This window comes from Oryctolagus cuniculus, chromosome 6, assembly GCF_964237555.1.
Source record: "Oryctolagus cuniculus chromosome 6, mOryCun1.1, whole genome shotgun sequence".
NCBI lineage: Eukaryota > Metazoa > Chordata > Mammalia > Lagomorpha > Leporidae > Oryctolagus > Oryctolagus cuniculus.
Genome location: NC_091437.1, coordinates 148,902,590 through 148,927,378, shown reverse-complemented (window position 1 = coordinate 148,927,378; position 24,789 = coordinate 148,902,590). Strand labels below are relative to the sequence as shown.

Sequence of the window (24,789 nt, the reverse complement as noted above, 5' to 3'; positions counted from 1 at the left end):
GTGTGAGGGGGCGTCCTCCCAGGGGGCACTCAGAACCAAGGCAGGGCATCTGAGCCCAGGCAGGGTGTGGAGGTGCTGAGTGGGCCTGGTGTGGGGGGGGGGGGCTGTCCTCCCAGGGGGCACTCAGAACCAAGGCAGGGTGTCCAGCCTGGCGTGGGGCAGCCTGTGATGGGTCATCAGGACTCAAGCTGGGCGGGGCGGGCTGTGGCAGATTGGCTACTTACAGGGGCACTGATCAAGCAGGTACATAGTTTAAGGAGGTGGAAACCAGGCTTCTTACTGTCAGAGTGAGGAATTACAAACACAACAGGAGGGGCAGGTGTTGTGACGCAGAGGGTTAAGCCGCGGCCTGTGACACCAGCATCCCACATGGGCACCGAGGTCCAGCTGCTCCTCTTCCCATCCAGCTCCCTGCTAATGTGCCTGGGAAAGCAGTGCAAGATGGCCCAAGTCCTTGGGCCCCTGCACCTGCGTGGGAGACCCGGAAGAAGTTCCTGGCTTCATTTTGGTCCTGCCCTGGTTGTTGTGGCCATCTGGGGAGTGAGCCAGTGGATGGACTGACTTTCAAATAAATAAAAATAAATCTCAAAAAAAAAAAGTTCAAAGAAAGATGAGAATGTATCAAAAAGCAGCAGTGCACAGAAGAGGCTCCCACCAGCCAATCTCGGATAATTTGAGGATCAAAGTAAGGAGTTAATACAATAAATAAAGTAGGGACTATGAATCCATACTGATATCAATAAATATCTTGCAACTTTGGGAAGGAATAGAATTTTCTTTAGGTTTTTATATATTTATTTATTTGAAAGTCAGAATTACAGAGAGAGGGAGAGACAGAGAAATCTTCCATCGCTGATTCTTTCCTTAAATGGCCACAGTGGCCAGGGTCCTAGGCCAGGCCAAAGCCAGGAGCCAGGAGCTTCATCTGCATCTCCCATGTGGGTGGCAGGGCCCAAACACTTGGGCCACCCTCTTCTGCTTTCCCAGGCGCCATTAGCAGGGAGCTGGATCAGAAGTGGAGCAGCCGGGTCTCCAACCAGTGTCCAAATGGGATGCCAGCGCTGCAGACAGATGCTTAAACTGCTTTGTCACAGCACAGGCCTCAAGATTGTAGTATCTAAATTGTTTCACATAAACTCCCCATAAGTCACTTAATAGTTACAAAGGACCAACAAGGGGGCCACAGTTGTGGCACAAGGAGTTAAACCAACACTTGTAATGCTGGCATCCTGTATCTGAGTGCCAGCTGCTCTACTTCTGATCCAGCCTCTTGCTAATGCGCCGGGGAAGGGAGTGGAAGATGGCCCAAGTACCCGGATTCCTGCCATCCCCATGGGAGACCTGGATGGAGTTCCAGGCTTCTGGCTTCAATGGACCAGCCATTGTGGCATTTGGAAAGTGAACCAGTGGAAGGAAGGTTTTCTCCCCCTCTTTCTCTCTCTATTCCTCTCTCTGTCACTCTGCCTGTCAACCAAGCAAAATTTTTTTTGGAAGTGAGGGGCAACAAGAAATTTTGCAACAGAGAAAGATGGCAGACATCACCTTAATCACATGATCAAAGGGACCCCCACCCACAGCGGGACCAATGGAAATCCTGCCAGAGCAGGAGGCGAGGAGAGGGTCACAGAATCAGCCCCACGACGTTGCTGGCAAAGTTGCATGACCTGGATCTCATTATGAAACACTCGCAGGAAGCCAAGTGGAGGGACGGTGCGCAAAGTGGCTGCCGTCTCTGCTCCAAAGCATGGAAGTCAGGGAAGTCCTGGGGTTCAGGGCAGCTGGTCCAGGAGGGAGGTGAGCACCGGGCCCCTGTGGTTCTGCAACCCGTGATGCAGATCCCGACTCTCATGCTGCAGAAGTCACGCTGGGCACAGCTGGCACAACCTGCCTGGGATGCGAGAATTAAATGGCCGTGATGGCCACTGCTGGTTTCCTGATTTGGCTGGTTGGGTCGCAGTTTGTAGGAGAGAGTTCTAGCTTGTAGGAAACACACAAGAAAAGCGTTCAGGGGTGATGGTGCCTTCTGCAGCAGCTGACTCTCACGCAGCTCAGAAGAAAGGAAATTCTTTGTTCTGTGTCTGCACGGTTTCAATAAGCTGTTGATTTTTTTCAAAGATTTATTTATTCATGTGAAAGTCAGTGTTGGGTGGGGGGAGAGAGGTCTTCCATCCATTGGTTCACTCCTCAAGTGGCTGAATGGTCAGGGTTTGAAGCCAGAAGCTTCATCGGAGTGTCTGACATGGGTGCCAGGGCCCCAAGCACTTGGGCCGTTTTCCATTGCTTTTCCCAGACAGTTAGTAGGGATCAGAAGTGGAACAGCCAGGACCTGAACCGGTGCCCCTATAGGATGCTGGCGTGACAGGGTGGTGGCATAATGTGCTATGTTTCGACTCCAGTCCCTCGTTTTTTTTAAAGATTTATTTATTTGAAAGCCGGAGTCACAGACAGAAAGAGGGAAAGACAGAGAAAGAAAAAGAAAGAGAGAGAGAGATCTTCTTTCGGCTGGTTCACTCCCCAGGCGGTCGCACTGGCTAGGGCTGGGCAGCCAAAGCCAGGAGCCAGAAGCTTCTTATGGGTCTCCCACATGGGTTCAGGGGCCCAAGCACTTGGGCCACCCTCCATTGCTTTCCCAGGTGATTAGTAGGGAGCTCGAGTGATTGAATAGCTGGGACTCAAACCAGCGCCCACATGGGATACTGGGGCTGCAGGCAGGGGCTTTACCTGCTAAGTCGTAACACCGGCCCTATAAAAAAAAGTATTTTTGGGGGTGAGTCCATGAAGAGGTAACACTCAAGAAATTTCTATCTGTGGGATGGTGCTGAGGGGACAGCAGCAATGCCACACAGGAGGTCCTGTGCAGCCACTGTGCATCCTGGAACAGTCCTGTGTGCATTAGTGGACATGGACATCGAGGCCCTGGGGGGTTCAGTAAACGGCTCAGGGGCCCAGTGGCAGAGTGGGGGCTATGTTTGCCCCCAGAGTCCCCCCCCTGTGGGCAGCCAGATCTGCAGTTGCTGGCGTAATGGAGAATGTCCGCCTGTAGGTTGTGAGCATTGGCGTGGGGTGGTGCCGGGCTTGGTGCGGCTTAGCTTCTTGCCACCTGCAGAGCCTGTCCCGGCTAGGGGCTGGCATGGCCACAGGCCTAAAGCACTGCTTGGTAGGTGAGTGAATACATGGTTAGGGGCCGCAGTCAGAGGCCAGCTTCCACAGACAGGAGGGATGTGCATTTGCTACAAGCTAGGACCGACTGTGCTACAAGCACAACCCAGAGCAAAACAGGGGAATCAACCGTGGCCCTCGTCATCGCTTAAGCCCCAGAGCCCACGCAAGCTCTGCCCCTTGCGCCCAATGCGTCCTTTACAGCAGAAGAATCCAGTTCAGAATCACATTTTGGTAGCTGACTGTCCACGACTAACCTGTGCAGGGGCAGCCAGGGACTGAGGGCCAGGCCACGGCCCGCGAGCCTGGAGGAGGGGGGGCCTGCCTGACCCTCTCGCTGCCACTTCCCACCATCAGGGCCTGAAGCAGCGTGAAAAATCATAGTCTCAGCATCCGGTGACCCGAAAAGCACAATTTGCTTGAAAATTAGTTGGCATAATTAATTAGACGGGCAAATAGCTCCCTGTCAACACCAATCAATCCTTTCTGCATTAAATCAGCTCAGTGAAGGCGGGGCAGGGCAAGGAGCCAGCAGCTGCCGCTTCTGCCAGCAGGCGGGGGCATTAAGGGTGGGAGCCGGATTGGGCCAGGCTGTCGGGGCAGACACTGTAGGCGTCATCCACACCGTCACCCACCCGCTCACCCACAGGGTCGTCTCCTGTTGCTTTTCAGGGGGCGGCCTCCCAGGGCCATCCTCAGCACCCAGCAAAAACACAGCTCGATTCCCGGGGGCCCAGCTAGAAAACCCTTAGGGCTCTGGTTTCCTGTTGCGGATTCCCCACTGTGCAGGTTGAGATTTCTGACATGCGCAGAAACCATGGGCGTTCCCACTGGTGGGTTAGGAAAAATCCAGAAGTGTTTAAAAGCTTCAGGTAGAACTCGTAAGCAAGAAAGCGCACCTTGCTGGGGTACTTTGTGGACTGTGAGAAGCACAGTCGCCTGACGGGTGTGGGATAAGGTACCAGCTGAGCTGAGGTCACAGATCACAGGGCCCCGCGCCATGGAGGTCCATCCTATCTGCCTGTCAGAACAGGGCCTTTCCCAGGATCCCGTGTAAATATGTGCATTTGTGCACATGTGTGGAATTTTATGGAGGTGTCGTAAATCCCAGGTGGCCTCATAAAAGGAGGTGTGAGGGTGCCCCCTCCCTCTCCACTTCTCTTCCCCCACCCCCTTCTCTCTTGGCACACTCTATGTGTGTCTGTTTCCTTAGCTTCTAAATACACTTTATCACTTTGCGCGCCATGTGTATGGCTGCGCTTAAAATGCTCTGTAAATAAAAGGCAAGGACCTGGATTAAAATTAGCCCCCACCTCTCCCACCTCACAGCCACTCCCAGGATGGAGATTCAGAACATTTCCATCAGGACCGAAGATTCCCCAGGCCCTTCCATCACCTTCCATTCCCCAAACAGCTGCCAATCAGTTACCTGTCCCTAAAGTGTCGCCTAGCTCAGAACATCGTATGAATGGAATCATATAGTATAAGCCTTTTGAAAACAAGTTTTATAAAGTTTCCAAAAATTTATTAGAGAGAGGGAGAGAGAGCCCTCCTGTCTACCGATTCATTCCCCAAACGCTGACAATGTCCGAGAGAGCAGGGCTGGATGGGAGCCTTGTGGCTGGCAGGGGTCCAGTTACCTGAGCCGTTGCTGCTACCTCCAAGGGTCTGCACTGGCAGGAAGCTGGAGTCGGGAGCTGGAATGGAAATCAACCCAGGTCTTTGGATACGGGACAGAATGTCAACAGCTAGGCTAAATGCCCACCTCCGGAGGTATTCTTCTCACTGTGGAGATCCCAAGGGTATTAGAACTAGGGACTCCAGGAAATCTTATAGCAAATCTGGTTCCTTGCATCTCTCACTCAGGAAATTACAAAGATTTTAGAAGCTCTGTTCTGGGAACCATGGACAAAGCCCAAGAGTATCTTCCTTACTGTGTCACATCATTCTCTGAGCCCTGGAGAAAGCTCCCTAGGGCAGCTGGCTTCGTGTGGGTGTTGGGGTGGGAAACAAGAGCATTTGAGCCTCCTGCCCCCCAATACACACACACAGCTGAGAGTGGGTGGTGTCAGAAGGTGGCAGACCAGATGGTAAAGGAAGGAGCGTCAAAAGTGGCTCACTGGGACTGGTGCTATGGTGTAGTGGGTAAAGCCACCACCTTCAGTGCCAGCATTCCATATGGGCGCCAGTTCGAGTCCCAGCTGCTCCACTTCTGATCCAGCTCTCTGCTATGGCCTGGGAAAGCAGAAGAAGATGGCCCAGGTGCTAGGGCCCCTGCACCCAGTGGGAGACCTGGAAGAAGCTCCTGACTCCTGGATTGGGATCGGCGCAGCTCCAGCTGTTGGGGATTGAACCAGCAGGTGGAAGACCTCTCTCTCTGCCTCTCATTCTCTTTTTGTGTAACTCTGACTTTCAAATAAATAAATCTTAAAAAAAAAGGAAAGAAAAGAAAGAAATTGGCTCACGCCAGAAAGTCTTTTCAGCAACTCAGAAGCAATTCCCAACAAAGAACCCACCCTTTGGGTGTCGACTCTTGCTATTTCCTTCACGGCACTTAACCATAATTTGCAACTGCCTTGTTTATGTGTTTGTTTACCTACTTAATGTCTGTTAGTGAGGGAGGAACCAATTCCCCATCCACCCGTTTAACCCCCATGGCTAGCCCATTGCAGCACTTGGCAGATAACCCATGAACTTTTGGTCACCTTCCAGCAGTCCCGGTCCCAAGAGGAAAGAGAAGGGCTGGTGTTTTGAGTCAGTTGTAGACATCAGCACCCCTTATCAGAGGTCTGGTTCGAGCCCTGGCTACTCCACTCCCAATCCACCTTCCTGCTAATGGGCCTGGGAAAGCAGCAAAAAGATGATCCAAGTGCTTGGGCACCTGCCATCCGGATGGAGTTGCAGGCTCCTGGTTTTGGCTGGCCTGGCCCAGAGTTGGTTTTCGGGGAGTGAACCAGTAGTTGGAAGATCTCCATCTCTCTCTCCTCCTCTCTCTGTCTCTCAAACAAACAAACAAGCCTTTGAAAGAGAGAGAGGGAGAGAGGGAGAGAATACCAGCGCTAGCCATTGCTGTGGACCAAGTGGGCTGTGGTCCCTTCCCCCACGTTTGCTAACTGCAGTTTGTTAACTGCTAACTTTGCTAAAGCAAAGTTCCAGGAGGCTCCATCTCATACCCTCTCTGGCTGTGATGACGAAACTCAGTTCACTGGGGCCAGTCCTTGCTTGCTCTCCGTGAGCACAGACCTGTGTGTGTGTGTGTGTGAGAGAGAGAGAGAGAGAGAGAGAAGTAGGAACACAGTCTGAATATAAATGGACTCAGACTCAAGACAGCAAATACTCTCACACACTCGTCCTGCAAAGGCCAAGTGAGCACCTGTTGTGTGTGTGCGTGGCTGAGTGTTGCGGTGTCTTGGTTCTGGGACTGCACATCAATGCCCTTTGGGGGTCTGAGCCCCCCAGTAAATGCTGCTTTGCAATTGGACTTTCTCCCTTTGGCCGTCAGACTGCTGCCTAAGTTAATAGAAGCCTCTAAGCCTTAAATTGGGCACTGATGATGCAACTTTGCCCTAACACCATTGTGCAATTTGAGGCACAGGCGCTATGTTTGAAATACAGGTGCGGGAATAGATCTTGGTGATACGATCGGAAAGGATTGGCACTCAGGCGGCCCAGCCCCTGCACACCTGGCTCACTGCAGGTGAGAACTGCCACGAGCCCTGGGAAGGAGGGGGCCTCAGGGCCTGTGTCCCAGCACAGCCTGGGTGAGAGATACCCACTGCACTGCGACCCCAGCCATTGTTGTCATACCTGTTGGAACTCAGGCAAAACCACAGCCTTCTCTCAGGTCTGACGCTGGAAGGGGCAGTCCCAGCTCCCCAGACCCACACCATCCCCCCCACCGCGGATAGGGGTGTTGTGGGAGGGTGCTGGGAGGTGAGTGCTGTAACATTTCCTCGCCTCTGGCCAGGGACCCACAGGTCCTCCCATCCAGTGTATGGAGAGTGGGCAGTGGCCTGAGCATCCGTCCCTTGCCCACCTAGTTACGGGAGTCGCAGCCCGCACACCTGGGAACTAGAAAGCGGATACTCAGTCAGACTAGAAGCGGGGGACACAGAATGAATCAGCTCCAGTCCTGACAAGTCCTGGCGTCAATGAACCTCGTGGAGGTCAGGGGTGTGGGGGGGGTGGGGGGTGGGGGGAGTGTGAGAATATGCCTCTGCCGTCAGCCCGCCTCCTGAGGTCACGCTGGGGACCAGCAGGAGAGCAGCCATTGGCTGGGGGGAGAAGGGGACGTCCAAGGTGGGGTGAGGAGTAGGAAGAGACGAGTTCAAGGCCTTGGTCTCTGGGTCAGGTGCAGCGACCCTGGCTGTTATAAGCAGGACACAGGCAAGGTCAGAGCAGCGTTTGTCACGGGTCTGGAGGCGGCGGAGCCCCCCAGGGGCCACTGGGTCGCAGCGTGGGGCCTGCCTTCCTCTCCCTGCTGTGTCAGCACAGCTCACGGCAGTGCCTCTTGGTGGCTTCCAACATCAACAGGCTGACACCCCTTCCCTCGGCCAGAGTGGAGGCGGGGACCGTGGCCTCGCGCTGCCCTGGACAGGTGACAGGAGCATCTGGCTGCTGCCCGCGGGGCACGTCTGAAGGGGACCTCCTCCTCGCCCTCTGCCCTGGGGCTCCGGAGGCCTCCGCCAGCTTGCCCAGCCTGGCTTGCCCGGCCAGAACTTAGAGAGGAGGCACTTGGGCCCACACCCAGGACCTGCCACGTTCCGAGCCCTGGCTGGGAGAGGCGCCCGGCCTGGGAAGGCTTCGCTGAGCCCTGAGCACCCGCAGAACAGAGGCCCCTGAGAGGGCCTCTCTCCCCAGCCTCCTGCCTGCCCCCAGCCTCTTGGCCCCCTCCCCATGGCTTTGAGTTTCAAGCAGAGAGAACTGGGTAGGAGAAGGAAGTCACAGTGAGTGTGGATTCGGGAACCGGCTCGCCCAGCCAGGCCTCCAGTGATGACAGAGAGGCCCTGTGTGGAACAATGGGGCTGGGCTGGGGCCAGGTGCAGAGCCCAGGTGGAGCCGGGGACCTGGGCGGGGGTGAGGCGCAGTGGAAGAGGGGGTGCGAGGAGAGTGCTGGATCGTGGCAGCCGCCAACGGCCTGGCTCTCACAAACCAGGGCATTTCTGGGGCTTCTCGTCTCCACCGTCAGGTGAACGGCGACTTCCTCACAGGCACACGGCGGGCGTGAAGCAGCCGACCTGCAGGAATCCAGCACAGAACGCCGCATCGGCGGCTCGCACACTCCTCGGACTTCCGTTGTCGTCGAATGCATGCCCCAGGACGCCCACGGCAGGATCTGTCACTCACTGGGCAGACAGCCATGTTCTGGAACGAGGTGGCTGCGATGCGACCCAGGGCGGCTCCAGCAACACAAATGTTTTCCTCCGCAGCTCCGGAGGCCAAGGGCAAAGTGTCCCAGGGAGGGGTTCTCTCCTCGGCGGGCAGGGGCCGTCGCCTCCTCCTGGGTGTCCACCTGCTCTCCCCTGGCGTGTGTCCTGCTGTCTCCGCGTGTCCTCTGCTGTCTTTGTATCTTCATCCCTGTTCTGTATCCTGGGATTCCCGGGGGGTCTCCCTGCCCGGGTCCACCCGGGCACCACGGGAGAGGAACGCCTCTGTACAGGTGTCCATTGGGTTACCCTGCTCAGCCAGGCCTGAGCCCACTTCCCAACACACAGACACACTTTCCCCTCTGTGAAATGGGCCTCCGTGGCCTTTCCTGCCTGCCTGATCGAATCTAAGCTCCATCAAACACCAGCTGCATGTGCACCCCAGGTGTGTGTGACCACGTCCCAGGGAGAACGTCCCTGAAACCGTTAGATTTCCACAGGAAAGGTGACCTTGAGGACGAGGAAGGGCTGGAGAGAGCGAGCCGCTGGTGTCCGCGCCTGCTGACTCGGGAGACTCCAGGCCCAGGAACGTCCCTGAAACCCGGTGGCGCGCGCCTGTGAAAGGCTGAGGCTCCGTGTTTGTGCGTCTCCCGGCCCCGCGACCCTCGGGCCCCGCCGGCTCCCACGGACAGCCCTGAGAGACCCCGGCCCCGCCGCTGTGCGGGCGCCGCCTCCCGCGTCGGTGGGCACAGCGACCCCTGGCGGTCCGCGGGCTCCAGCGAGACCGTGGTTGTCTCGGCCATCGCCCTGGGCCTCTAAAGCTGGGCCAAAAAATAAACTTTATTTTTTAAAAAGAAGCCTTTGCCCACCGCGGCCACGCTCCGGGCAGTGCCCTTCCACGGGCTCCCCACGGCCGTGGGGTTCCTGGGTTTCCGCCCAGAGGCCAGCAGGGGGCAGGATTTCCCCCTCTCCTCCCAGGGACAGCGGCGCCCGCACTCTCGGCTCGGCCGCGGCCTCCTGCGCGCACGGCCCCTGGCCTCCGGCCGCGTCCCCCCGACTTCTCGGCGCCGGCTGGGGGGCCGCGAGTTCCCACCGGGGGCGTGGGGGTGCGGGGGTCCCGGCCGGGGCTGGGGTCCGCGACAGCGTGCGCGGGTGCCTGAGGCGTCGGCGCCCGCACCCCAGCCCCGCGAGGCGGGCTCCTCCGCGTGCGAACTCTCCTGGGTCCCCGCTGCCCGGGGCAGAGGGGCGGGCAGAGAAAGGCGGCGGGGCTGAAGGACTGGTCGGAACCATCCCACATCCCGGGCCAGAAGTACCGTGCAGAGGGGAGCGAGCGAGGACTCTGAGCATGCGCACCACGCCCTTACTAGCCTCATTATCTCCCGGGCGACAAACGCGAGTAGGTGCCTCGTTAGCGCAGTAGGTAGCGCGTCAGTCTCATAATCTGAAGGTCGTGAGTTCGATCCTCACACGGGGCACAATACTTTTGTTCGTTCTCATCCGGTTTTATTTGCTGTTAAGTTTGGGGCGGAAGATAAAGGGTCCCCTGCTGGAGGAAGGTTTGCGGGCCGGACACAGTGAGCGAATCCCGCGGAAAGAACCATCGGGCAGGCACCCATGAGCTGCGGCCGTGCTTGTCCCGGGGGAATCGGGTGTCTCGGTCCAAGCTACCTCCACCGTGTGTGTTCCTGCTGGACCTGTGAGCTCTGGCCGACCGGGGGCGGGGGACCTGCCTGCAGCCCGCAGTGCTGGAGACTTTGGGCCTGGGACTGACCTCAAGCCTGGGGTGACAAGCAGGACTCTGCATTGTGGAGCCGCAAGTCAGGTCTGCGGCCAGCAGGTCTGGAGTCTTTCCTGTTATGTCTACTAGGTGGCTTATGTTTGAATATCATTGTCCCCCCCCCCCCCCCCCCCGAAATCATGGAGCCTCTCAGGGGGTGGCATTTCCTGCCGTCCCCTGCAGGCAGCAGAGCCACCTAGGGGCTTTCAGGTTTGCGGGCCTTGCACGCAGGGCCTTGAAGAGTCACTGGGGCCCAAAGCACCTGCTGTGATAAATCCACTCCTACATTCCTAAGCCTTTGGATACCTGCACGCCAGGGGAATCCTGGCATCTTAAGCTTGCTAAATAAAAGCCAACGGTAAGCCCGCATCTCTGCCAGGCAAGCAAGGAAGCTGCAGAGCTCCCGCCAGGTGCTCGTGTGTGCCGGTTACTGCCTCGTCTCACCTCCAAGTCCACTTTTCTGTGCTTTATAAAGGCCTGGACTTTCCCCCCACGTCCCGGTTGGTGCGTTTTGTTAAACTGCCGATAGAGGGCGCTAGAGCGACGTCGTAGGAGAAATGGGCCTCCTACTCGCTCCAGCGTTTTGCGCTTCTTGGCTGCTCAGTGCTTCTCCTGGGTGCGTGGGGACAGCCAGGGGTGCTCTTGCCCTAGCCGTGCGTCAAGGAGGAAGCACACTGACTCCTCCTGACTTCACAACCCCAGCCTGGCCTTGACCTTTAACGCCGGCTCTGTCTGTAGGTCCCCCTGATTTCGCTTTGTGGCTTTACAGTTTCTCCCCTATCCTGTTTTAGCTAGGCTTTATCTAAAGGTCCCCCTGTTCAAGTCAGTGTGCGGTATGACTCTTGCTCGGACCCAGGGTGATACGCGGAGATTCCACGTCCATCCAGAATCTCCGCCAAGTGCTCCCGGATTCATAAAGGAAGCCCCACTTCTTGAATTCCACTCGGCAGAACTTTGTCAAGCGCCCTTGTACAGCTCACTGTGTCAGGCTGTCCCAGCGCTCTAGAACTGGAATGCTCGCAGGTGTAGCTGAGTCCCCGGACATCCCCTTAGTTCATGGCCTGCGACCTCTGTTGCCACACGCAGCAGCCTGGCCTGTGAGGAGGCGGTGGGAACCAGCTGGGGAGGTGAGGAAATCGGGCTGAGGACGGGGCCCCTGGGGAGCCGGGGCCTCGGGCGACAGCAGATCACTACACTTGCTTCCTGCAAGTGCTTGCTCCACTCTAAGACTACGCTGTGTGACCAGCACACTTAGCACAGGCCCAGCACTGAGCGCGGAACTCCGTATGCCTGGCCTTATTTAACCTCACATTCAGTCCCAAAGCGAGGGGGAGGATGAGGTTGGTGAGGTCACCAGCGGCCAGTGGTGGAGCTGATGCTGCCCGGAGGACAGGCTGTGGTGACCTGTGCGCGTCCTGAGTGCAGGGGTCACGGGCGAAGAGGCCTCCCTGCTGCTGGGCGCCCAGGAGGGCTGGGGTCCAGGCCCCTCCGCACCGCGACCGCTCACGGGTCTCACGGTCGCTGCTGAGACCTCTCTGGCCTGCGTGTTTGGTTGTTGAGCGGGTTTCCTGTTCTTTATGTCCTCATTTATCCTGATAATAAACACCCATCCCCCAAGGTCACTGAAGTTTATGCTATCCTTGTAAACTGAAAACCAAACACAGCTTGAGTAGTCGCTAAAAAATTTTTATTATGAAAGGTTCAAGGAGCCATTTACAAGCCGAAAGGTATCAAATAGAACACATAATTTTTATGGACAGATTTTTCTATACAAAAGGTTAGTCTTCATAGGAGTTTAAAATAAATAGGCTAAAAATCAGTGTCATTGATTACAAAATAGGCGACTCTCTCTCCGGCTGGCCCAGGTGCCAAGTCTTCTACGTGGCCAGCAGACGAGGGGCCTGGCGCCTGCTCCGAGCCTGGGCGGCGAGTCTCTGGCGGAGGTTCCGCACTTTCTTCATGAGATTCTGCTCTGTGCTGTCCCATTCGACTGCTTTTCGATTTAAAGGAACTTGAAAACAAAATTTAAAATTCACAGTAGTTGAATTGTTGGATACTGGTAATGACATCACCCTCATTCTAAAGGTAAGTGTGCGGCAAAAACCAATAATGGAAGATCTCATCAACCAAACTTGAACAAAAATCCCAACAGATTACCTGGGGTTCCCCCTGCAAGCCAGTGTTTGCTGAGCTGCACGAATGCTATCAAAGAACTGACCTGCTTTGGATGTTAGCATTCTGAATCTACAAAGGACCTGAAATGAGGCACGCGGCTCGCTGCAGGGCGCCTGTGAGCTGTTCCCAACAGGGAGCCTCCCCACCGCACGCCCACCGGCCAGGAGCGACGACATCCACGTCACAACACCGTGACCCGAGTACGCCAGCTCCCTCCCTGAGAATCCCAGAAATCAGTCAAATGCTTTTAGCAGCAGCCAGCAGGGGATTCACGTGTGACGGCTGCTTTGCAGCGATGTAGAGAGGCTAAGCAAAAAAAAAATTTTTTTTTTGGAGTGGGGAAGCACCTTAAAAATACACTTCTATGAAATTTAGTTACGTATTCTAACGGTCAACTCCAATGTTTGGAAATATTTCCCTCCCAAAGGCCTACGACTTTTATGTATTTTGTTGTCCTGCCAAGTGACTTAAGCTTAACAGATGTCCCCCACGCCATTTTACACTCAGAGCCATGGGGTGAAAACGTTACGCTCTGACGTCAAGTTCTGAAGAGAGAACAGCCGCACACCTCTTGTGCTTCATCCGACTCGCCAGTGATTTCTAGTTTAAATGATTTTTGATACAGAATTGATGCATGCATAAAAAATGACTTCCCACGAGTACTGCACACCACACTGTCACCCCACGACTTGTCAGGAGACACACTGCTCACGGAGCTTCGCCGGGGGACCTCATCTGGAAGTTCACTCTCCTACCCCTCCTCAGAGGCCTCTAAATCCGGCTTCATTAATACGCAGCCTTGCTGAGAAGGCCGCTTCTCTTTACAATGAACCGCATGCGTCACCCGGAGCGCTGCTCCTTGACGGGCTGCTGCTGTGGCTGTTTCTGTAAGCCATTTTCAGCTTGTGCTTTCCAAACACACACACACACACGCACACACACACACACACCCCTAACAAAACTGCTCAGCGCACCCAGTTCGGGGGGGGGGGGGTGGTCAAGAGTCAGCGGGGCGCCAAGAAGCCCCGTGGTGCCGGGTGGGTGGGCTTCCCGGCACCAGCAGCAGGTGCCCAGTCTCCGTGGCTGTTGGAAGGACCCAGCCCAGATGAGCAGTACAAGAATACAGACACGCAATAACTGCAGAACAACACTGAGCTCTTCTCCCAAGGAGGGAAAGGAGTTCCGAACCTCGGATCGCTAACGGCTCCTGGCAGCGCCTCGGCCCGCCATCCGGGCGGCAGAGCGCAGGTGCCGACCCGAGCGGCGGTGCCGCGTCCGCCGATGCTGCCCCCGCCCGCTGCACTAGGGGCTCCTCTGGCCTGGGACACGGCATCAACAAGCTACCGCCTTCCTGGAAGCCCCAGCTCTGCCTAAGTGTCAGCAGCGCTACGTTTACATCACGGGAGAGCTCTCCCCGCCGATCAGCTTACTTTCCGCCGAGGAGTCCGTTTCAGACACGTGTAGTTGTGAGGTCCTAGGCAGATGGCCGAGGTCGCCCTGTTCACTGCGCCACCCGGACACTTCTGTGAGAAACGAGGAGACAGAGGGTGCGAGGGAGTGAGCAGAAAGCCTCTTCTATTCCCAAGCAGCCCTTCCGGAAGCGAGAATGTCCAAGGAGGGCTGAGCACACCCTGCTTTCCCATCGTGAGAGCGATGGAGATGCAAAGGGCTGCCTACTTCTGCTTTACAGATTTATTTATTTGAAAGGCAGAGTGACAGAAAGCAGGAGAGGGAGAGAGAGAGAGAGATCTTCCATCCGTCCACTGGTTCACTCCAGAAATGGCTGCAGCGGCTGAGGCTGGTCTCCCACACGGGTGGCAGGCGCCCAAGCGCTGGGGCCATCGCGGCTGCTTTCCCGGGCGCAGCGGCAGGAAGCGGAGCAGCCAGGACTGGAGCTGGCACCGCAGGACAGGGCGCTGGCGCTGCAAGCTGTGGCTTCACCGGCCACACCGCGATGCCAGGCCCTCGCCGCCTAGTGTGACTGGTTTACGCTGTCTGTATGGTGAAATATTACACTGTACAAATATTACATCTTAATCAAAAATTTTAAAAGTAAAATCATTTTCTTAAAAAGAAGGCAGTCATGATTCAAAAGGAAAGGGGAGTATGCTTAGAATTGGGAGCTGAACTTTCGGGTTGTATATTTTATTTATTTGTTATTCAGTGTTTCAAATACCTACAACGGCCAGGGCTGGGCCAGGCTGACACCTGAAGCCCAGAACTCCATCTGGGTCTCCTATGTGGGTAGCAAGGACTCAACTACTTGAGCTATCACCTGGCCTCCCAGGGTGTGCATTAGCAGGAAGCTGGAATCGGGACCAGAGCCAGGATTTGAACACAGACTCCAATACGGGGCTTGAGGGCCTCAAACTGCTGCGCCAAACATCTGTCCCTTACCTGTTGTAAAAACGCTTAGCGACAACAAACACCTGACAAACAGCTCGGGTGCAGATCCCATTTATTGGAAGCATCGAGACGAGCAAGCCTCCCTGAGAAGCAGGGGTGTCAGAGCTGGTCACCACGGCTTCGGCCAGACAAGGCCTAGTCACAGCAGTGCGCAGCTCATCAGAACCAGCGACAGGCGAGTTCCGCCTCAAACCTGAACGGCGGCCTGCTCACCCAGCATCACCCCCGCCCCACCCCTGCTTCATCAATCCCCTCCACATCTCAATAAGGGAAGCAGGAAGACCAGGCAGGAATACACGAGCCACCAACTGCTTAAGTAAATGAAGCAGAGGCCTACAGCGTGGTGGCTGTAGCTAAGATTACTGAAAACTCCGGCAGTCATTCACCATCAAGCTGGGACCGGGACCAGCGCTCCTGTCACCCAGCCTGGTGCTCCTGTACCACCCCATCCAATTCTGCCCATCAGAAATGCCACCTCCTCCGGCCCAGTAACTTTGAAACCTGGTCCAATGGCCCGACCTGCCAACAGCGTTTACTAATGTCACTTAAAAAACAGACAGTGTCCTGAGTATATTCACAGTTATAAAATCACTAGTTTTAGAGCATTTTCATCTTGCTAAGAGACCCCATATCCACTAGTAGTCACTTTCCCAACCCCTCCAGGCAACCATTAATCTACTTTCTACCCTGACAGACTTGCCAGCTTCGGAAATCCCACAGGAACAGACGATATTTTGAGGCCTTTTATGGATCTGCCTTCTTTAACTCAGTATAAGGTCTGCCAGGCTCATCGTTTTTGTAGCATGAATTTAGGATGGCTAAATCGCAATATGAGAGGTAATGAGTGGCTCAAAGGTAGGCATAATTAAATGCCTAATTATAAAATCATAGCACCCTTGGCTGACACTGTGGCTTTCCCATTGTGAGAGCAATGTTCAAAGTCATTGCATGTCGAAGAGTCAATTTCACTTCTATAGGTTACCTTTTACGTGGGAGCTATTTTCTTTTTTTAAAGATTTATTTATTTGAAAGAGTTACACAGAGAGAGGAGAGGCAGAGAGACAGAGAAAGAGAGAGAGAGAGAGAGAGAGGTCTTCCACCTGCTGGTTCACTCCCCAATTGACTGCAGCGGCCAGAGCTGTGCTGATTTGAAGCCAGGAGCCAGAAGATTGTTCCAGGTCTCTCATGAGGGTGCAGGGCCCCAAGGACTTGGGCCATCTTCTACTGCTGGTGGCATAGTGGGCAAAGTCATTGCCTGCAGTGCTGGCATCCCATATGGGTGCCGGTTTGAGTCCCTGCTGCTCCTCTTCTGATCCAGCTCTCTACTATGGCCTGGGAAAGCAGCAGAAGATAGCCCAAGTCCTTGGGCCCCTGCACCTGCATGGTAGAACTGGAAGAAGCTCCTGGGTTCAGATCAGCGCAGCTCTGGCCGTTGTGGCCACTTGGGGAGTGAACCAGCAGATGGACGCTCGCTCTCTCTCTCTCTCTCTCTCTCGGAGCCTCCATAACTCTGCTCTCAAATAAATCTTAAATAAAATAAAATCATAGTTTTTAAAATCTGTTTTTACTTTTCATTTTTTAAAAGATTTATTTATTTGCAAGTCAGAGTTAACACTGAGAGAGGAGAGGCAGGGAGAGAGAGAGGCCTTCCATCCAATGTTTCACTCCCCAACTGGCCGCAACAGCCAGAGCTGAGCCGATCCGAAGCCAGGAGCCAGGACTTCCTCCGGGTCTCCCACGCAGGTGCAGGGGCCCAAGGATTTGGGCCATCCTCCACTGCCTTCCCAGGCCACAGTAGAAAGCTAGACTGGAAGTGGAGTAGCTGCGTCTCAAACTGGTGCCCACAAGGGACGCTGGCACTTCAGGCCAGGGTGTTAACCCGCCGTGCCATAGTGCCATCCCATTTTTTACTTTTCAAATGTAAAATAGCTGCATTATTCATGAAAGGTATAAAGTGTGGGGCTGGTGTTGTGGTGAGGTGGGTTAAGCCTATGGGACCAGCATCCCACATGAGCACTGATTCAAGTCCTGGCCGCTGCACTTCCAATCCAGCTCTCTGCTAATGCACCTGGGAAAGCAGCAGAGATGGCCCAAGTGCTTGGGGCCCTGCCTCCCACGATGGGAGACCTGGAAGAAGCTCCTGGCTCCCGGCTTCAGCCTGTCCCAGCCCTTGCTGTTGCAGCCATTTGGGGAGTGCACCAGCAGATGGATGGAAGATATTTCTCTTTGTCTCTTTTTCTTTCTCTATAACTCTGACTTTGAAATAAATACATCTTTTCTTAAAAAAAGGTCAAAAAGTAGAAACAAATGTCCATCAACTGATGAAAGGACAAAGGATGACATCCCATAGGATGGCTGTGACTTGGTAATGAAAAGGAACAAGTACTGACAGACGCTACGCCTGGCATGGTGGGACCCCAAAACACGATGCCAACTGAAAGAAGCCAGACACACAAAAATCATGTATTGTATGATTCTACCCTTACGAAACTTCCTCAACAGGCAAATCTGGAGACAGAAAAGTAGACCATTGGTTTCCAGGGGCTGGGAGGCAGTAGGGGGAAATGGAGAGTGACCGTGACCGCTAAAGGGCACAAGGTTTATTTTAGGGCATCAAAATATTCTAAAATTGCCGATGGTGGTGGTTGCAAAATTCTGAATGTCTCCTAGTAAACAGGAATATAATAACATTCAATCATATACTTTAATCAGGTGACTTGTACGGCATGTGATTCTATGTCAGTAAAGTTGTTACTTTGAAAACTTATGCATATCCAGTATAAATGATTGCAACAGTACAAAATACAGTCAACCCAAGTTCCCTGCATCTGTACTGTGTTTTAGAATTTTCAGCTGTAATTTTGATTTTCCAGTAGATGTCACTATGAGCTTTGCACAAGAATGGGATGCTCGATCAATCCTGGACTTTCCTCGTGGTACTTCAGTACACTATTGTTCTGAGAGCCGTTGGCAAAGCACAGAGTTCTAAGGTCAACGAGAAACAGCACTTGGCACAAATCGCACTTTAACTGAAGACGTCCAGGGAGTAGACAGAGCCACAGGACGCTTGTGGCCCTTCTCTTCACTGGAGCTGTCCCCACCCCCACCCCAGAAACCTTTTATTTAAGGAATGCAAACTTCATGCATTTCATAAATACAACTTTCGGGACCTAGTGATTCTTACCCATCCTCCCACTCACACTCCCACCCCTCTGCTTCCTCCCTCTCCTATTCCCATTCTTAGTTTTTACTGACATCTATTTTCAATTAACTTTATTTATTTTATTTATTTATTTTTTGACAGCCAGAGTGGACAGTGAGAGAGAGAGACAGAGAGAAAGGTCTTCCTTTTCCGTTGGTTCACCCCCCAATGGCCACCGTGGCCACCGCGCTGCGGCCTGCGCACCGCGCTGATGCGAAGCCAGGAGCCAGGTGCACCTCTTCCCCTGGTCTTTCATGTGGGTGCAGAGCCTAAGCACTTGGGCCATCCTCCACTGCCTTCCCGGGCTACAGCAGAGAGCTGGACTGGAAGAAGAGCAACCTGGACAGAATCCAGCGCCCCGACCGGGACTAGAGCCTGGTGTGCCAGTGCCGCAGGCAGAGGATTAGCCTATTGAGCCGTTGCACTGGCCTCAATTAACTTTATACACATATGACTAACTCTATACTAAGAGTTCAACAAATTGTGCGTGCGTGCATGTGTGTGTGCGTGTGTATGTATATATATATTATAAAACTGTTCCTCAACAGTTAAGACGAAGACTGTTCAAAGTCATTGCATGTCGAAGAGTCAATTTCACTTCTATGTGGGAGCTATTTTTTTTCTTTTTTTTAAAGATTTATTTATTTGAAAGAGTTACACAGAAAGAGGAGAGGCAGAGAGACAAAGAAAGAGAGAGAGAGAGAGAGAGGTCTTCCACCTGCTGGTTCACTCCCCAATTGACTGCAGCGGCCAGAGCTGTGCTGATCTGAAGCCAGGAGCCAGAAGATTGTTCCAGGTCTCTCATGAGGGTGCAGGGCCCCAAGGACTTGGGCCATCTTCTACTGCTGTCCCAGGCCATAGCAGGGAGCTGGATCAGAAGTGGAGCAGCTGAGTCTCAAACTGGCGCCCATATGGGATGCCAGCACTGCAGGTGGCGGCTTTATCCGTTAAGCCACAGCACCGGCCCCACGGGAGCTGTTTTGCTAACAGTCCCATCTCCTCAGCTCCCTCTTCCCCACCAAGCACATGGTCATGTGAAAACCTTTCCCAGTGGAGCAACGATTTGGAACAAAAGTGCCAAAACACACGTCTAGGATTTCTTCAACAGAAGCAGGCATCTGAAATGCCAGAGGGAGAATGACGGCCACTCACCTTTGGGAGACGGATTTTCGGCATGTGCTAACGCAGCACCTATCTGCTGCTTTAAAAACCACCTTCTAGACGCATCGGAAAGGGCAGAAGCTTTCTTTTCTGATCTCAAATGAAACTCCTTTTCCTCAGCTTCCTTCCACTAAAAAACAAGTAGGTGGAGGGGGTGGAGAAAGAGTCTATCAGAGTTGTGGCAATGCAAGCACCTACAGGGCAGGACCCCTCCTGCTCGCTCTCCCACCCGCCTTTCAGCTCCCCAGCACCTGCTGGGTGTTCTGGGGACAGGGCTTGCCCGTGTTGGCACAAGGTGAACGTGGAGGCTCGTTCAGGCACCACTCAGCACCTCTGAGTGCCAGGAAGCACACGTGCAGGTTCCTAGTGTTGCTCAAATAACAGTACATTTCCGTTCACTTTTAGTGTCGAATCTCATGAGACTGAGTTCTGAATTAATGGCAATTATTTTGAATGTTACGCTTTAAGAATAAAGCCTACAAAATTCAGAGAACAAACTCTTATCCAGATCTGGTACACAGGATGACCAGAGGGCAGTCAACTGATTTTGGGCAGCCCCTACTTTCTTCTCCATAAAGTGAAAAATAAAATTATCTTCAATTCAATCAGAGGGTGACTAGAATAATAAAATTAAATTTGCCAATATTCTACAAATGTTATAGCTTTCACATGAAAGCACAAATATGATTTTTATATGTTACAGAAATACCATTGCATGAAAACAAAACTTAACAGAAACTTTAAAGAATGACAGAATATGAGGGCCAGGACAGACGGCAGAGCTCCTTCTCTGTGGTGTAAGCCATTTCCCAAGGCCACACAGCAGACAAGTTAGCTTGAGAAGGCAGAACACCAGACAAAAAGGACTTCTCCTGTGTGACAGGTGCTTACCAGGATTCTGTCTACGTAGCGTGCAGCCACACCAGACAGGTCAGTCCTCAGCACCAATCCCCCCCTCCTTCAAGAGCCAGGTGGACCCAGTTTGCCTGAGAACAGCCTGGGTGTTCTGACATCTCCTCCACCCTCCTCAAGACCTCCTTTCCTGTTCTTGAAGGAAAGGGCTAGAAGACACAGCCCCAGGCCCCTGGGATGGGGGAGCAGGAAAAGGAACATGGAATAGCAACTTGACAGCAACTGACTGTAAGAGGCACACTTTTAGAACAGACACTGGCACAGCACACAGAGCGATAACAAAGCCAGTTATCACGACCTTGAACTCTCCCCAGCTTTGCTGTGTCTTTAGAAAGTCCATGGTGCATCGGATAATCTCTACAAAGGATAGATCACAGAGCTGTTGGGACAATCAACCAAGAGTACGTATGTGTGACATTTATTCTTAGCTGCCTCTTCAACAATCCATTCTAATTCTTCTTTAGGAATGAAATCTTTTTTTTTTGAAAAGTTAAAAAATCCTTGATTTTTTATTCCTGGTACCACTACCACAGGGTGATAAACCCGATGCAATGTAAAGAAAAGGAGAAGACAAAGCTACAACCGACGAAAGAACTCAGGAATGTACACCTGACACCACACTGCATTCATGCAAAGCTGCACTTTTTGCAAACGGGGGCTAGGACAGCCCTGAGCAGAAGGCTTTCCTGTTTAAGCTGCAGTCACTTTTCTGACTGTGCAGATTTTCACAGTTTGGGACGACTGTCTCAAAGTAACCGGCAGCTTTCCTCACCACTCCTCGCCCTCTCTCCTGCTAAGAACTGCAGTTCTTTTCTGGTTTTAGAACCTTCTGCTGCCACAGCCACCACTTCCACCACCAGATCCACAGCCACCACCACAGGGACTGCCCGAGCTGCTTCCACCAAAACTGCCCCCTTCACGGGTAGGTGATTTGATTGCTGTAGTCCAGGATGATTACCAAGATCATCTTAGTTTCCACCACCACCACCGTTACCTCCAAAATTTCCTCCTCCGTGGTGACCACCGTATCCTCCTCCTCTGCCATATTCACCACTTTGGTTTCCAGATCCTGATCCACCACCACAGCCTCTTCTGCTGCTATAACCAGGACCACCACTAGAGTTGCTACCGTCTCCAAAACCATTGTAACCACCGTCCCTCCTCCATAACCTCCTCTGCTGCCACCACCTCCGCCTCCATAGCTCCTCGTCCACCGAGGTTTCCACCACGGCCAACATGACCTCCACCACCTCCAAGGTTCCCTCCATGACGCATAAAGCTGTCGGATCCCCCTCCGCCGTCTCTTGGTGATCCAGCAGCAGACGGCATCTCTTGTTGAGAAAGGCCATTTTTCACTTCACAACTCTGCCCATTAATAGTGAAGTATTTCTGAACAACAAGTTTATCAACTGTATCATGATCATCAAAAGTCACCAAAGCAAATCCTCTTTCCCCCACTCTGCCTGTCTTCCATAACTTCCATGGTTTCAATTGTGCCATACTTCTCAACGCCGTCTCTCAGATTATATTCCTCTGTATCTTCTTTCACACTACCAACAAAAACCTTCTCCAATGTGAGAGGGGCACCAGGCTTTACCGAATCCTCTCTAGAAACAGCTCTCTTTGGCTCCACAACACGCCCATTGACCTTGTGTGGTCAAGCACACATTGCTACGTCTGCTTCTTCAACAAGAGTAAGTCACAAAACCAAAGCCCCTGAAACGCTTCGTTTGAGGGTCTCTCATTACCACACAGTCTGTGAGTGTGCCCCATTTCTCAAAATGTTCTCTCCAACCATCATCTGTAGTTTCAAAGCTCAAACACCAATCAACAGTTTCCTCAACTGCTCTGGTTGCTTTGGGTCATGGCCCTCCTCCCCACGGCGGCAGTGATGATGGCCAGAGTCGGGCTGGGGGCGACTGGGTGGCAGTTTTACCTCCACTTTGAGACCAGACTGGCCTCTTCCAACTCAAGTTGCAGGAATAGAATCTTAATTGTATCTGGGATGACAACTCCCTGCACAAAATCACTTTTTTTTCCCAGCTAGAAATATGACAGGGGACACCTTTGGAAAGGAGCTGACTCTGACGGGAGATAGAACACTGTGGCAAGCCTTCATCCTATCAGAATGTAGATGTGATGGCCAGAACTCCAGCAGTCACTCGGAGGGTAAGGTGTCCTTGGGATGAAAGCCGTACACTAGAAGTGCAGCAGTGCAGAACGGCTAAGGAGGTCATGGTGCCGATGACCTCGGAGGCATGCTGAACCCTGGACTACCTACTTGCAGAGTTTCTCAGAAAAAAAAAAAAAGAAAAGGAACCATTCTATCCCGTGTATAGGTACTACTATTTTGGGTTTTAATATTGGCAGCTATATATAATTTCTACATAATCAAAATCATTTACATGGTTAAGTATAAAGAATTAGGTAAATTCAAGAATTAATATTATCCAATCAGCCAGGACCCATCAGGGAGGCTGAGAAGTTCAGTTACACTGATAGAAATGAGAAAGATGCCTGGTTATTTTTAGGCAGCATCAGTTTAGGCAACTTATCTGAGAAACATACAGTAAAATTAGATTATTACCTTTCAACAAAAATTACTTGGCTTCATATTTTTCTCATTTGACTTATATGCTATTTCAAAATCTAAATGGTTAATAGTAAAAACTTCTAACACTACTCCTACCTTCATGGCTTCCTCCTCCATCATTGCTTTTAATACCTCTATTTCTTTCCTCCTGTTTTCCTGAAGGAGTCTGGCTACTTCCTGGTAACATTCATCTCGCTGTAAATCATCGCATTTTTGTTTATATAAAGTTTGAATCTGCCAGTCAGTATTTAGGCATGCTTGTTCAGCTTGGTCCAAATTTTCTTCAATTATCTTAGAAAAAGTTGTAAGTTCCGGAAACAAGGTCAGACTGTGTACACGTACACACAGCACATATAAACCCATTTACAGTATCCAAGTGTCTAGGTTGCTTGCTTGCAACCCTGGCTGCATATTACAATTGCTTAAAGCAAACTGATGTCCCAGCCTCACAACAAACCAGTGAAATCTACCACCCGGGCAGCTGGGCGCTGGTACTTTTACAAAGCTCTTCAAGTCGATTCTAATGTACAGCCAAAGTCATGAATTTCTAGGGGATGGGTGAGATTCAACAATTCTCGTGTTTTCAACACTCTGAAAGGGAGTCAAAAGAGCCCAGTTTTACATGGTGGACAAAAACTTACTAAAGTGGGATATTTTGGGAGAATTGGCTACGAGACTGCTGTTGAACAGTCTCCACCTTCCACTGTTCCTAGTTTTTAGAACAGGACCAGGCCCTCATGTGTACCCATTTAACATTTTGTTAGAGGAATAACAGATAAAGTTCTTTTTGGATTGTCTCAAGTGTGACTTCAATTCATTTAAGTCAGCATTTCCATAAGGGTACTCTGGAAAATAAGTTTGGGACATTTTCTTAAGATTCACAAAGTATAATATCTTGCAAGGTGCAAACTTGCAAGGAAAAGACCCAACGTTAAGACAGTGTTTCCAATACTTATTTGACCACCCCTCACTTTAGTAATAGAATAGTTATTAACACTCCACAGAATATTCTCGGGAAGTGGCTTGCATAGAGCCTGGGACCCGATGATCCGCAGCCTCGTGAGCCCAGGGACAGTTTCTGAGACAGAGCACAGTATAATTTGTAAAGTTGCTGTTTCCTTCATTTTTCAGCTGAAGTATTAAAAATTCTCAAAGGGTATGAAAGATACATGTACATGACTGTAACAGAAGTAGGCAGCTTGCAAATAAAGCAAGGAATTTGATTCTAAAAGCTGACAAGGAAGCCCAGACATCACATCGGCTGTCTGCAGAATTCCCCTGTTCATACCAGTCTCTTACCTGCTGAGCCTTCTGGCTCTGAGTCTGGTCGGTGTCTATCAGTCTATGAAACAGGTCTTCTTCAAGATGCACTTTTCGTCTATAGGCATCTGCCTCTTCTCGTATTTCTTTTGCAACAGCTTCTTGACTTCTGGTAAGATTCTTTTAAAAAAATCATTTGTAAAAAAATCACTTATCTATATAAAAATGCTAGAATATGAAAATGACTTTTCTTCTTCAGAACACCATAACATGCACACAAATGAACAATACAATCATCTAATTTTCAAAGTGATATGCAAACATTAGTGACATCAAAAACGACCAAGACCTCTGAAAATTCTCTTCTCCATGGTAGCACTGAGGATAATGTCAAAACTTGTCAGAATTACTTAAATTGACCTAACACTTGTAGCAAATTTTTATTCATAAAAATGGCTGAACCTCAGTAGGAAAAGCAAGCTTTCTGTGGTTGTAACTTGCATTACTGCTGTTCCTAACCTACTCCCAAGCTCCATACTAGCCTTGAAAATCAGCAGCCTCGTAGCAGACGGAGGGGGAAGGGCAGGGCTGGAGCTCCTGGAAATCACCATTTGTGCAGAACTGCCGGTACGGACCGGGCTGGGGACGCCCTGGCAGACCCCACTTCCAGCGCTCGCTCAGAACTCACCTAGTGCAACCAGCCTTTTCCCTGGGATGACTGCTGGAAGTCATTAGGAGAAACTGTTCAACACCTTAACTACCTGAGCCTGTGGATGAT

The 24,789-nt window shown here is 52.1% G+C and overlaps 1 protein-coding gene and 1 non-coding gene across 8 annotated transcripts in view; one reads left to right on the top strand and one right to left on the bottom strand.

The window, feature by feature from the left end:
- Positions 1-9,927: 9,927 nt before the first annotated feature.
- TRNAM-CAU (transfer RNA methionine (anticodon CAU)) lies at positions 9,928-10,000 on the top strand. The gene has a single exon. It is a non-coding gene; the product is annotated as a tRNA-Met (tRNA).
- A 1,972-nt stretch (positions 10,001-11,972) lies between these two features.
- Positions 11,973-24,789, bottom strand: part of TBC1D31 (TBC1 domain family member 31) — a 64,125-nt gene continuing 51,308 nt past the window's right edge. For 3 of the 7 annotated variants that reach the window (XM_070075446.1, XM_070075449.1, XM_070075450.1), the window contains 5 exons: positions 24,051-24,191; positions 22,848-23,042; positions 19,238-19,376; positions 13,908-14,000; positions 11,973-12,313 (listed from right to left, as the gene is read on the bottom strand). In XM_070075446.1, coding sequence (XP_069931547.1) covers positions 12,180-12,313; positions 13,908-14,000; positions 19,238-19,376; positions 22,848-23,042; positions 24,051-24,191 — 702 coding nt within the window. In that variant the 3' untranslated portion in view covers positions 11,973-12,179. Of the gene's footprint in view, positions 12,314-13,907; positions 14,001-18,699; positions 18,954-19,237; positions 19,377-22,847; positions 23,043-24,050; positions 24,192-24,789 lie in introns of those variants that run through there. The other 4 variants (XM_070075447.1, XM_070075452.1, XM_070075448.1 and 1 more) reach the window with 3 other exon arrangements.